The sequence below is a fragment of the Perognathus longimembris genome, chromosome 10 (genome assembly GCF_023159225.1).
Source record: "Perognathus longimembris pacificus isolate PPM17 chromosome 10, ASM2315922v1, whole genome shotgun sequence".
Lineage (NCBI taxonomy): Eukaryota > Metazoa > Chordata > Mammalia > Rodentia > Heteromyidae > Perognathus > Perognathus longimembris.
This window is the reverse complement of record NC_063170.1, coordinates 55,983,252-55,997,956: the sequence shown is the minus strand read 5'-3', so window position 1 is coordinate 55,997,956 and position 14,705 is coordinate 55,983,252. Positions and strand designations below refer to the sequence as shown.

General features: G+C 37.2%; 1 protein-coding gene across 1 annotated transcript in view; it reads left to right on the top strand.

Moving 5' to 3' along the window:
* Suclg2 (succinate-CoA ligase GDP-forming subunit beta) overlaps window positions 1-14,705 on the top strand; it is a 239,120-nt gene that overhangs the window by 208,180 nt on the left and 16,235 nt on the right. The window contains exon 10 of the mRNA XM_048356121.1: window positions 8,633-8,753. Within this exon, the coding sequence (XP_048212078.1) occupies window positions 8,633-8,753 (121 nt within the window). The remainder of the gene's footprint in view (window positions 1-8,632; window positions 8,754-14,705) is intronic.

Below are 14,705 nucleotides of genomic sequence, written 5' to 3'. Positions count from 1 at the left end.
GCCCACAGAAGATATTATTCAAATTACTTGACCATAGATATTTTCTTCAGAGAGCATTTCTTAAGCCTAATGCTTCTTAGAACACACTTTGAAATGCTTTGACTTCAAAGAAACTGGTACTTATTTAGAGAAAAAGTATTAAAATTTATATGGAGTATATACACAGGTATTTTTAACCTATTAAAGTAAAAATAAGCCATCAGCAGGAAGTTGCATAGGTCATACAGTGCTGAGATTCTGCATTCAAACCTTTTTGTTTATATGTACCTACACTTTCACAGTTGATGAGTTTGGTGATTGTGACAGCTATGAAATTAATTTATGTATTGCCAAGTATTTCTTTGTAAAAGTCAATAAAGGAAAGATGGTAGTGACAGACTAAATCTTAATTTCTAAGTATCTATATATGTGTATGTCACTCCAAAGTGAGGGGAACACACACACAATTCATTTTGTCAATAAATAGGGAACATTTGGGGTTATAGCCCACTGAATTTATCTTTTACTTTATCAGTTTTAGTTAAGCAACGAAATTTGGAAGCAGACGGATTTCGCTGCCAGAAATTAGGATTTAGGACTGTGTTCTTGAACCATGGAAATAGGACTAAAATAGAGTGGCTGGTCTTGACTAATTGTGGGAACAGTTAGTTCCAGAGAAAGAGCAAGAGGGGGTATAAAAAGCACGGGGATGGTGAACTAAGGCCAACTTGCTTCAAAATTCACTTTGTTATCAGTAGCTTTATCACCTCAAACAAGTTAGGTAAGAATTTTGAGTTCCAGTTTGTAGGTTTTGGTGCCTAAATGAGCAGTGTCTCTTAGACTGTTTTTTAAGGCAGGCATTCTATTTCTGACTTTCCTACTCAAGCTGGCCTGGATCCTCAGATCACAGTCTCTTAAGTAGCTAGACTTGCAAACATGAGCCTCCAGCATCCAGATTCAGTTTCTTTATTGTTGTACATGCTTCCTAGCACCTAGGAAAACCAACACTTAGTAAATGGGGTGTGTGTGTGTGTGTGTGTGTGTGTGTGTGTGTGTGTGTGTGTGTGTGTGTGTGTGTTAAGAAAGCTGAGAGGAGAAAATTGAATTCAGGGCTTTGTACTTGCTAGTCAGATATTCTACCACTTGAGCCACTCCTCCAACACATCATTCAATAAATCTTAATCCTCTATGGGATCTTACTTATTCCTATGAGAAAATAAGTAATAAATACTAAAAGAGAATAGATAAATCAAAGACAAATTTGAATCATTTCCCGAAGTTCACCCTGTCCATTCTCAGGAGTCAAGCTGAATGGACATTTGGCTGTTTGTCAAAATATTGTTCCTAGAAGATTCATCCATCAGATGTCATTTCCATGCTATTACTGACAAAGGTAGAATAAAATGGTTGGGCTTACTCTGATTGATGAACGTGTAACACCAAATGTTGTTTGGTAATAAGGGTGGTATTTAAGGTATTTCATTTTCACTCTGAGATTATCAGGTTGGATTGTAAACGCAATAGAAAAAGAACTGTTAAGAGGAAATTTAAATGGCAAAGGAAGAAGATTTTGAATGTTTGAGAAATATTTTTGTATGACATCAATAGTTGTTTTTTGGACCACATCAGTTGCTTTATCCAAAGAATCCTAGCACTTGAATTTGTACTAAATAAATAAATAATACTTACATACATACATATACATGCACTATGAAAGTTACTTATCTGTGAATTGAATACAGACTTTTTTCCTTACTTTTTGTTCCTAAACAACATAGTATGGTAACTATGTACATGACATTTGCAGTGAATGAAGGATTTTAGGTAATCTAGAGATGATTTAAAATGTATAAGAGGATATGAATAGGTTATTTGCAAGCATTCCATCTTAATATCTATGACTCAAACATCTGTGGAGTTTGATATCTGCCCAAGGGTTATGGGGACGAGCCTGAAACCAATCCCCCATGATATGAAAGGATGGCTGTACTTGCAGGCTTCAAGTGCAACCCAAAGAGAGAAAAGCAAACCCAAGCAGCACCTCCAGATTTCAGCAAAAGGCAAATCTAGTCCCAATTGAACTGATTTGTCTATTTATTTGTAAGATTACAACAAAGCCTGAGATTTGATTCCTCACCTGAATCACTTCCTTATTGACTGAATCCGTTCAAACTTCTCTCTAATTTAGCAGAGTATTTTTCAGAGTATTTTTTATTAAAGCCATGCATACAAACATCAATTATCTAAGCTACATCTAATTTCCTTCACCATTTGTTTTCTTTCGTTGGTTGCCAATAGATTAAAAGAGATGATTAAAATTCAGCAGGAAAATAAAAACAACAACAAAAGAGAGAAAACAGATGTTTAAACAAGAGCAACAGTGTTCAGAATTAAAATAACTTGTGGTTAAAAAAAAAGAAAAAAAAAACAGTAGCAGTCCTTATCTTGACTAATGCAAACATGCTTGATTGATTTTTATCAGCCTGATGCTTACTGCAGTGGGACTAAATTAGCATGCTAAATTGGAATATGCAGAGACAAACTCATCACTGCCTTGCTGTGCTGCATGTATATGTTATAGTATAGTTAATGAGACATAGTATGTAACCATTTGTGTAACCATAGTAAAATGGATGTTCTCTGGCAGGGTCTCTGTTACTTTACTTCTAGTGTCAGAGATGCAATGAAAATGAAGCAAAGGTGTTGTGAATGTATAAAAGGTACAGGCTTTTTTTTTTTCTTTTGAAGACCAGCATTAGAGTTGGGATTGGTATATTTATGTAACAAGCCAACACTTTAGCTTGTATGCCTAAATGTTATCAATGAGAATAGGAAAAGGATGAAGCAAAGACAACTGAGGGTCTGAAGAGTACGGTGGCAGAACTATTAAATTTGGGAAGGAAGGAGTGATGGTAGTGCTTTTACAGTGAACTTAAGGGTAGCAAAACCAAATCATACCTATCTCAGGAGGTAGCCAATCTGTGGACCAAATTGTCTTCCTGGTCGTTTTTGTAAATACGGGGTTTTTTTTGTTTTGTTTTTTAAACATACCTACACTCCTACATTGACATAGTGTCTGAGACTACAATTGGTACTACAACAAAAAATGTTATGTTGTGACAGCCTGATTCACAAAGTCCTGAAGATTTACTGACTGGCTCTTAACAGAAAGGCAACAAATCTAGTATACATTACTACTTGCCTCCCCTAAGACTGTCCCCCTGTTCCAGACTTCCTCACACATGGCTCTTATGGTAAAGCAGACATTGGTTTGAGCTGTAACTAAATTTCAGTGTTGGCAAACTCTCTGAATGTCTTTCTTTAAAGTGGAGGCATTATGCTTATCTTACATGGTTAATGTAACTATACTATAAATGATAAATAGAAGTTAAGTCCTCACCTGGCTTCTCTGAAGTCTGTGTAGGGTTTTGCAGACACAGTCCTCTCAAAGCTCTTCTCGTGCCCCAAGCTGGCATTACTTGGACCCTGGGGAGCCCTTTTCACACTACTTCTCATACCCAGCATTTGTTAGGACAGGTTTTCTGACATTCAGCACTGTCGGTCCCTTGGCCTTTTACCTTGAGTCTTGAGATTCTCTTCCCCACCTCTTAATCTGTGTGGCCTCTTCCTCTCCCCAACTGTTCTTCAGACCTTTACTTTACTGGCTAAGATCTTGTGCAGACTATCACTTAAATGTCTCTGCATACAAGATACCCACCCTAACCACCCAGTCTAATGTGAGTCTCGTGCTGTGGATTTAATTAGTATCCAGTCTTTCCCTCATCTTCATAACTTGTTTGCCATATCAGATGCAGATGTAAAACACTTTTTGCCAGTTTTACCATCTTTCCTACTGCCCTAGATACAGCGTGTATTCAGTGGTTCGGTGTGCCTAGCTAAGAGTAGAGCAGTCTGACAGTGTTTGCATTTAATGAAAAGGAATTGACAATATTAAAGAAAAATAATTAAAATTTTGAACCTGACAACAGCTGTCTGCATAATTTGATACAAGTTGTGTTTTGTTTTAGTTATTTGTTTACTTGAGTCTCAGCCACCAAATGGGATTGGGATCATGTACCTTGTATGCTTAAGGATAAATGGGCTATAGTGATAAATGAGATCATACAAGTACACCCAGAATTGTAGGGCCTCTGTTGATTTACTGTTCTAAAGAATATTTGATGGTAGCTAAGCTGACACCTTTTCTTATGTTTAGTAACCTCACTTTCCTTATTTGCTAATTGTGGATGATAATGGTACCAATCTCATGTGATACTCATGTCAATACACATATAACAATACTACTAGAATACATACTGCCTACCAACTGAGAGAACTACTATATATACATACATACATGTAACAGTTGTTTTGTGATTGTTACTTTATTGATTCTTATTTGTAGCTATTTTCCTGAAAAACTACATATTCAAACTAAATTTATACATAGGTGTAACAAATTTTTGGTCCCTGGAAACTCAAGCTCCTATGTGCATGTGCTATAGGCTACAACTTTTCTTGCCTTGACTCTGTCTTTCTGGTGGAACTCACCTAACATTAACCCACATTATGTGCATGAATTTATCTGACTGGGGCCCTTGTATTCATCAGATATGTGAAAGGATCTGTGCTGCAACAAAAGGGTTTTTAGTATTGATTTTTGTTGCTTTGTTTGTTTATTTGGGATTGAGCTTGACAAATAGCAAAAGCTATAGCTTTATTCCTTTTGAAGTTCATTCTTTACTCTTAATTATGGACTAAAATCTGGAACCAACGTATGTTTTACAAAGCCAAACATGTAGGAACATTTGAGAAACTTGTGTTTGGACAGCCTGACCACCTGCACAGCTATCATGGGTTGCCACAGATTCAGTGCGGAAGCAGCTGTCTGGGACTTGGGGACCTGGCTCTGAATCTGGCACCTTAACTGCCCCATTAGATGATCTTTACTTTTGTGAAACAGCAAATAGCAACCCTTATAATTCTCGCCTGAGAAATCGAAAAAGCCTCTGTCTTAAAAGCACTCAGGGAGCTTCTGGGCTCTGAGCACTTACACAGATAAAGCACTGCTCCCCTTTCGTTCTCCATACCAGGGAAAAACAAAACAAAACAACAATTAAAAGTTGCTCTTGGTATGAGAAGGGAACAGCAGTTAGTGGTTTTAAAATGACTGACCATGTGAGACATACACTGAATATCTGACATGCTTTATAAATGCTAAATAATAATGATGATGATGTCACAAGGCTTTTATTTTTAAACTGTCTTAATTTTATTCTCAGTTTGAGATTGAAAATGATAATAGTTAATTATAGAAATTGGCCCAGAGTGAAGCCTTAAATCAGATTTTCATTAAAGTGCATGCTTTCAGCAAATTACTTTCTAGTAGGAGATGAAGCAGGTGGCAGCCTCTCAGATAAGGAGTTTCTCACCACTCCAGAGGTGTTTTTCCTGTCACTGTGGGGTAAGGCACTGTGTGCCTGGAACAGTCCCACCTCCTTGACCAAGCAGCCTGTGTTGCTCTTATTTGTTGATTTGTTTTGTTTTTGTTGCCAGTCCTGGGGCTTGGACTTAGGGCCTGAGCACTGTCCCTGGCTTCTTTTTGCTCAAGGCTAGCACTCTACCTCTTGAGCCACAGCGCCACTTCCGGCTTTTTTCTATATATGTGGTGCTGAGGAATCAAACCCAGGGCTTCGTGTATACGAGGCGAGCACTTACCACTAGGCCTTATTTCTAGCCCCTGTGTTGCTCTTATAAGAGACTGCCTTGCTAGTCCCTTCTCAAAGCCTGTTTTCTTTGCTATCACATTTACATTTTTCTTCTCTATCTTTCTCCTTCTCTTTCCCTCTCTTTCCTTCTTAATTTTTGTCCTTCCATTTTGTTGGACACAGGGTCTCACAGTATAGTCCAGACTGAATTCAAACTTATGATCCAAATTGCTTGGATTACAGGTGTGTACCACTACACTCTACACTTGTCTGTCTTTCTGTCACTGTCTCTATCTATGTGTCTCTCTCTCATGTTTGCATATGGTTACTCTATTTTTCTCACTCATTTTCACATACACTCTTCTCTTTGTCCCTATATCACTGTCCTGACATGCACACACTACTTCTCATGGAAATTACTGTCAAATCTTGCCTTTACCCAGCTCTGGAAATGGAAAGAATAAGCTAAAAGTGCCACCTTCTCATCCCTGGCCTCTGGCACATGCCACTTCCTGCCTCACCTCAGATTACTTTCTCCTTCAACTGTAGTTCCTCTGAGTTATGGTTGGTGATAGTTGTGCTGTCCTTCTGATTGCTCCCTTCTCCCTGAGATCTGTGAATTTACCACCAGCTGAAGTGGTTAACTGACCTTTAGGTACAAGTTGTTGTATGAAGAACATCTGTTTTTAATGTTGGGGTTTCATTAAACACAGTGATATATTGTGTTTAATATCTCAGAGAAAGAGCCTCCCTACGGAGGCTCATGGGAAGCTAACACCCATGAGGCAATTCCAGAACCGCAGGTTGTATTTGATGATTCCCCAGGAAACTCACCCTGAGAGCAGAATTCAGTCCCAGGGTCCCAGGCATGTTCATTATCCTCTCCCACCCACCCCCAGTTAGTTATATTCACATGTCTGTATATCTACTCTATAGAGCAATCACAATTTTAGATAGATTAAGCATTGTAACTCCTAACTCCTTGTAATTTAATGAGACAGGAAAGTATCCATCAGAAGTTGACATCTGAACTTGCCCTTAAAGAATGTGTACTTGGAACAATGTAGAGGCATAGAGGTGCCAGTGAGGGCTTTCTGGAAAGCCTAATTCTCTTTCACAACCTTAGTTAGCCTCAGTATTCTCCTGTTTCTATCCGAGACCCTGTGGAGTCATTATTACTGTGTTTTTTTCTTCAATTGTTCTGGCAAGTTCCCCTCTGCCTAACTGTTACTTGGAAACTACTGCTGTACTGAACCTCAGTACTAACAGCATTTAATAGCTGCCATTAGGAAGCAAACTTCTGCTTACCAGTTGGCCTGCTGTTAATGGTATTGGGAGATTTCTTCTTTGAGAGTAGCCCCAATTCCTAATTGGTTTGAAAAATATTGCTCATTTTGTTTATTTGTAATACCTTGCCTTTTTATTAACGATAGTATGTTTGTGTTTCTGTTATATTCTAGTTCATCATGGTTACAGTTTTCTGGAAGAGGTTTTCTTCCTAGCTACCACTCTCCTCACTACCCACTCAATAAATTCACATGGATATAAACAATAATATAAATATAATAATAATAAATATAATAATGGATAAAATATCCACTAAGTACATTTAAGTTCACACAGTAAACATTTTACTTGTATCATCTTAGGCCTTTTTAGTGCCTTCTGTGCTAGGGACAGTTTCTCATTTGCACATGAGAAACCATGTTGAAGAAAGATCACAGAGCAAACCAGGATCCTGGCTTAGCAGCCAATAAGCAAGGATAAACAATCAGTAGACAGAGAGCTCACCACTGCTACATGTTGGCTGTGTGTGTTCCCAAAGGCTTTATCCATGACAGGACCAGACACACTTGACTGAAAAAATAGGATTTGGGGAGGGGTCAGAAGAAAGAATGAAAATATATGTAATAGCATTTCTAAACAATTAAGTGCTCTACAAATCTAACTATTTCTCATGCTGTGTGTAGTTATTTTAGCACATTGAAACAACACTATCTAAAAATGGCATGCAGCATATACATATATACTTTGCAATTAGTGTAACGTAGTTTAATTGTGATTCTATTGTTGAAACTTTGATGCCTTGAGCTTGATGAATAGCTATTTTCTGTGGGTGTTATCAATTAATCTAGGTAATGAATTGTCTTCATTATCTTATTCTTCATGTTAATTATACAGGATTTTCTTATACCTATTTATCAAGTCAAGACAAGTACAAGTTTTTTTTGCTCACATGGTTTTGAATATGGAATATGTACAAACAAGTTAACATGCTGGTTTTAAATTTACACTTCTGACAAATTTCAGTCAGTAACTTGACTATCTTTATATCATTACTGTGGTATGAACTATGTCTTTTTATTTGGGGATGTTGCTTTTAATCAAATAGGTTCTTGTCTAAGATAATTAAATTACCTCTGGTTTTTGAGGTTGTACCCTAGCATATCAAGGAACTACTATAGAAGCATGGAAAAGTTGCTATCCTAACCTGTTTATGCAGAGAAACAAATGATAATTTTTAATTTTGAGCTATTGCATCAGGAACTCTAACAAGTAAAGAAATTTAACACTATGGACCAGAGAGACATAGTGCATCAAATTTTAACACTATTCACAATAAACAAATAAGCACTAGTTCCATATAACAATATTTTTAAAATACAGAAGGCAGCATGTATTAGATAAATGAACAGTGATTGAGTTTATTTTTCATTCCAAGAAATCATAACCCATACAGTATGAGTTCCTATGCAATGTCATATATTGTTATTTATTAATTACTAAATTGTAACTTTCCTAACATTCCTTTATCTTTATTGTTTTATGTTCTGTGTAAAACTACAAACAAGAAGTCTTTAATTGTCTCATTTATTGCTTTCAGTTATCTTTCAGACTCTTAGCTGCCAATACTCTGATGGATAACTTCCTATTGTTGATTTCAGGTTGAAGCCATCCTTGTCAATATTTTTGGTGGTATTGTCAATTGTGCCATCGTTGCCAATGGGATCACTAAGGCCTGCCGGGAGCTAGAACTCAAAGTGCCCCTTGTGGTACGCCTTGAAGGTAAGTCTCAGTGAACTTCCAGTAGCCAATGTCCCTTCTGTAGGGTCGTATGGCCAGCGTATTACATTCACAAACTTTCTGAGGTAGCATGGGAAACACTGACTATAGAGTATGTACAGCTGTTAGATTTAGAGGTCTCTGAGCTCCTAGCAGGCTTGTAGGGACTGTAAGTGTTTGGGAATGACAGCCAATGTAATTCTCGACATTTTTAAACTTACTCCAACATGGATCCTCTTCTATAATGAATCACTTTGTGAGATATGTATTCTTAAAGGTAGAAGAAACACTCAAAGAAATGTTGCTCCACAAGCTTTTCTTGGTAAATCAACCTTAAACTTTTTGTTCTTCACACCTCTTGAAGTGGATCACCCTAAAGGACTTTCATTTATTTTGAGTGATAGCATTAAAAAATAATGGCTTGATTAATTTGGTAACATATGACTTGGAATTTGAAAATCCATTTATGAATTCATCTTTATATGGTAAAGTTTTATTTTCCATATTTCATGACTTTTTAAAAAATTTTATTGTCCAGTTGATGAACAGAGGGATTACAGTTATATACGTAAGGTAGTGAGTACATACAAATCTTACGTATTTGGTAGTTCCCTTCTAGGCATGGGGATATATTCCAGCATTGAAGTCACAGATATAAATACCTCCTAGATATACTGTTTTTTCTACATATATGTACTTAAGATAAAGTTTAATTTATAAAGTATACACAGTAAGAGATTAACACTAACATCTAGAAACAAAAATAGAACAATTAAAACATTATAAAGCGTGAACATTATATGAATGTGATCTCTTTCTCTCAAAATAATTAACAGTATATTTAGGGCTGAGAATGTGGCTTAGGGTAGAGTACTTGTATAGCATGCATGAAGCCCTGGGTTACATTCCCCAGTACCACATAAACAGAAAAGCTGGAAGTGGCATTGTGGAGTACTAGCCTTTAGCAAAAGAAGCTCAGGGACAATGCCTAAGCCCTGTGTTCAAGCTCCAGGATTTCCCCCTTCTCCCCTACCACCCCCACCACCAAAAAAACAAAAAACAAAAAACCCACAGCATATTTAGAATATGTTGGACTACAGGTCAAACTGATACTGTAGAAAAGAGAAATCACAGATGAGAGATTACAGTATTATATGTCTCATACTACTTCTTTTAAATTTTAGTAAAAATCATGTTCTTTTTTATGCTTTTGCAAATTCTTTTCCTGTCTAGCTTAATACCTGTTTTGTATTAAGTCTATTTTAAAATATTGCTTTGGTTAAAGGTCCATGCAGTAAGTCTAGTCACACAGAGATATGTGTATTTGGAAATGAAAGGTGTGTTGACGTTGTGTTTTTTGAGGCAGAGTCTCAGTTTGTACAGTCCATACTAGCTTTGAATTTGATTAGTAGCTCAGGCTAACCTAGAACTTTCGATGTTCTTGCCTCAGACTTCTCAGTGCTGTAATTACAGGTGAGCACCATCACACCAACTAGAAGGAATTCTTAGTAAACTTTTCATATAGTTATGAATTTTTTGGTACTACAATAAAAGCATAAACTGAAGTAAACATCTACAGATAATAATCTGGGCATTAACAGTTTGTTTCAGTGTAGAATCTGAAATCTCATGAACTTTTCATATTCTATTGTGTTAAATCCCATTGTTCTTAAACATTAAATGGATTTTACTAATGCATGATTCATAATATCATATTTTTTCAATTCCAATTATGTAGATCTTCAAAAGTTTGACATATTTAAAATAGAAAAGCAAAAATATAGATATTTGTTAATATCATGATTTTCACCAGAAAATTCTTTTCTATAAATATCAGGAAGCTGTTAGGTCCATAGTGGCAGATGCCAGTTTTCAAGAACTTGAGCTTAATGTGTAAATTTTATCTTGAGCCACACTGTCCTTGGAGTGACAGACTCATTGCACTCATTTTTTGTGAAAATACTCAGTGGATAATGTAGTCTGAACAGGTATCGCATGTTAGTTGTTTCTCCAAATAAACTGAGTTTCCTTGGGAAATTGGCTCATACTCCCAACAGGTGCATTGACACGTCTCAACAACAACCGTCATTCATACAGGTAGTACCATCTACAGGTAGAGGTACTACCTGTAGCCTTGCCATTTGCTTATGGAATGCAGTTGAAAATATATAAGGATGGTCTAATAAAATTAATATTCTCACCATTCATCACTTTCAACTGGAAGCTTTTTCATTGAGAATATGTGGTGGTGGTGAAAAGTACAGTAATTACTATATAATTGGTCTGGTGTTTTGGCTTTAGATCCTCGGTTACAAATAGCACTTTTGCCTACTGTAACTTTTTGTCCCATGAATACAAATGCCAACACAATAGTAATTATTGCAGAAGTCATATTTAATAATTACAGTAATTATTATTAAATTACTATTACTACCATTCCTGTGAAAATTGTCTTTACCATTGGGACCCCTCACATGAAAAGAAACAGAAAGAGTTGATTTAGCATGAAAATGATGCAAAAGTCTTACCCACATTGCCACCAAAACCAGATTACAGTAGTCACGCAGCCTCAGTGAGAACTGAATTTTCAGTATCCTATTAAAGAAATCTCACTTTTTAATTTTTCTTTAAAAATTGACAAAGAAAGGTACTGCTTCTGTTTTCACAGTATGTTTAGTGTTTCAGAAGTACCAAATGATCCCTCTAATTCCTGGGGGGTACATACAATAAAGTATGAAGGAAAATACATCCAAGATTATCTTCCTCAGTAATCTCTGCTAGTGGTGTCAGAAGTCTGTCTGAGATACTGAAAAAAAATGCTTTGAAGTATCTAAGCTTGTTAGGCAGTCAGAATTGCATCTTTGAAGTAAATGCTCTTCCAAGGTATATGTCTTATGTTTTTCTTAATTAAGTAATATATTAATAAATACTACATGCAGGTCACTAAGGTTTAGACATCAAGGAAGCTGAACAGAAATATAAAATATTAGCTTGAGAAATGAGTCAAAAAATTGACTGCACAGCCTATAAAACATTTATAAATGCTTGTTTCAGGAGAACTGATTCTGTCTTTGTTGTGATGCCATTGGGGATCCCAGGCAGCTACCATCAGCCTTGTTTGATGAGGAAATAGATCCTGTGTTCTGGAGAAGCAATATTTACATATATCATGCCATAATCATAATGCTCTTCTAGGGTCTACTCAATACTGAGTTGTGTCATTATTGTAGATTTTTAAATTAAGTTTCCACGTTTATAATGGATAAGTAAGCTGTGAATAATTGAAAGGAGTGAGAAAGAAATTAGTTGGTAGGGGATTACATGAAGGCCATCCTCTATACCTAGAAGCAGCAACTTTTAGGGCCAGGAAAATGGTAAGACTGAAACACAGGACCTAAGATAGATTAAAAGGCTGAGCTAGAGAGGGTCATGTCTGCAGCAATGTGTATGGCTGCAAGAGCAAAGTAGAATTGAGTTGTTGGTTGGGTCTACAAAAGCAAGTCGAATCTAATACCCACATAAAGATTAAAGAATTGCCACAGAGAGGTTAAAGTGGAAGAAGAGCGAATAGAGAGAAAGGAGTTGAAAGAAAAAGGAGACTTGCAAATTTTAAATCTAAAGGCCAAAATTTGACAGCACTGTTGTTGGGCATAGGAACTGAATGGAATGAGTGAGAAAACTATCATGGGATGTGGTGTTCCCAGCAGCACTAGTTAATGAGGTATGTTAGAAAAACTCCGCCAGAGTTTGAATTAATCAGCCCTGACTGCTACCAACACTGATTAAGTGCTTTCTAAGTTTCAGATACACCACTACATGTCGGTAGAGTCTGAACAACTGTGTCATTTTTAACCATCAAGGTAACAAACATTTCCAAAGCCAGATGGCATGTCTGGTTAGTAGTGTCTATTTCCTATAAATGAAGAAAATGGCCCCACTTGTTTGTTCCCTGACCATGTGGAAAACCCAGCCTCCTGGCTTAAGTCTAATCCGTTCACCAGCCAAATTTTAAAGACTATGGTGCACACATACAATGTATCAGAAATGTCCTGGTGACAAAAGTTTTAGACAGAAAGTCATGCTTAATTTGATGGGACTTGGTGGGCCAAGTTATTATTCTCCTCTCTATAATAAAGGCAAGCTGTTTTTACCAGCGGATAAGAAAGGATTATTCTCTTTTTTGAAGACTTTAACTTCATAATTACTTGCATTTACTTGCCTTGTCAGAATAGAACACCAGCTGACACACAGGATTTGGCTTCTGTGTGAACAACCACATGTTTGGGGAAAAATTTAGCTCTTATGGAAAGTTCTTTCTCAAGAACAAATTGCCTAGAAAGAGATGTTTTCTTGAAATGTATATAATTCTTCCTGATACTGTTGAAAAGTTTGTGTATAATTATTTACAACTTTGTATAGACAATATGAACATGTGTTCTAGCCAAAGCTTTAGATTTTATCCAGGTGCTTTTTTAGTTCAGTATAAGAATCTGCCAGCATCTGCAGATTTATGTTTTAGAACTTATTTTTTTCCTATTTTTATCCCACTTAATTCTGTAGCAAATTTGTCCATCTCTAATATGCTTGAGGAGGAATTTGTTGTTCTCTCAGGTGTTCATTATGATTCCAAGTTGAGCTCATAAAAAATAATAACAATGATAAACCTAGATAGTTTGTACAAAGAGTCATGCCTACCTCGTTAGAATGCATACGGTCTCTAAGAACGTGAGTGTGTTGTGTCTTCTACTTCACTGGCAAGATTCTAGCTCCTCTCTCAGTGGACACTTCTGTACCCTTACTCTCTGAAACATTTACACACTGGAGCCACAACTAGGAATGCAAATCAGTTGTGCTTCTTAGCATGGACATAGTGAGATTGCTACATGGTACTTCAGTCTGCTGAAAGAGAGAAAGAAACTCATGAATATTAAATCTCCAAGAAGCGACCCTGGAGCTTTGAGCTGTGTCTGTCCTCTTGGCAGCAGTCCCTTCTGCAAGCCTCCAGTCACACCAGGGTATGAGACCACAGATAAGAGCAAAATGATGCTTTTGTCTCCCATCAAAAAGGCAGCATGGTAGATGAACTGCAGCTAAGTAGCTTGAAAACATTTTTAAGCCCAGTGTTGAAGCCCCATGTTTGTTCCTGAAACCTGGGATAAACAAAAGACAGTACTCTTCAGCACGTGGGGGGAATGGACCCATGCAGAGTAAACCCAGATATATAGCACAGTGGGGCCCTGTTGTGTGTCTGGTGTGTGAGTGTCCATTGTTTGTTTGCTATATGTGCTTTGTACCATCTTGCATTGTCATCTTTTCTTCCTCCTAAGCCCTGTCCCCTGTGCAGCAGCACCCCTGGTCTGAGTGCATTTTCCCTTTTCTCCACCTTTCATTTATGGTACTGTTGTACACTGCTCCTGTCATTGCCCGTACACTGCTCCCATCTTTCCCTGCACATGTTTGATTCTCATTCTCCTTTTTCTTGCCATTCTCTGTCTGTTTCCTGTATATGTTGCTCATCACTTTGCTGTCTATCTCACTCCCATCCTTTTTCTTCCCTTCATCTCCTGCCTCCTTCAGTACTCTGCATGGATGTGTCCTGCCAGGGACCTGTTCCATTGCCTAGTAACATCTCATGCCTCCTCCCATTAATCCCTAGTAATCTCCCCTCTTCTCCCTATGGTCGTCCTTCACATCCTCCTAGTGCTTACTTCTTCATCAGCTGAAACCAAACTAAATGAGACTTTGCCTCTCCCTTGTCTGCTGAAAGAGAGAAACTGATTAAAAAAAAAAAATCTTACTGGTTGAACTTTGCCAGCCATCATCTTCAGACCAGGCTTTACAGTCCCTAACATTTAGCCTGGAGAAAGCTTTTGTAGGTCAAAATTTTAGTTTGATAGCTACTCAGGAGGCAGCGATCTGAGGACTACAATTTGAAGCCATCCTGGTAGTAAAGTC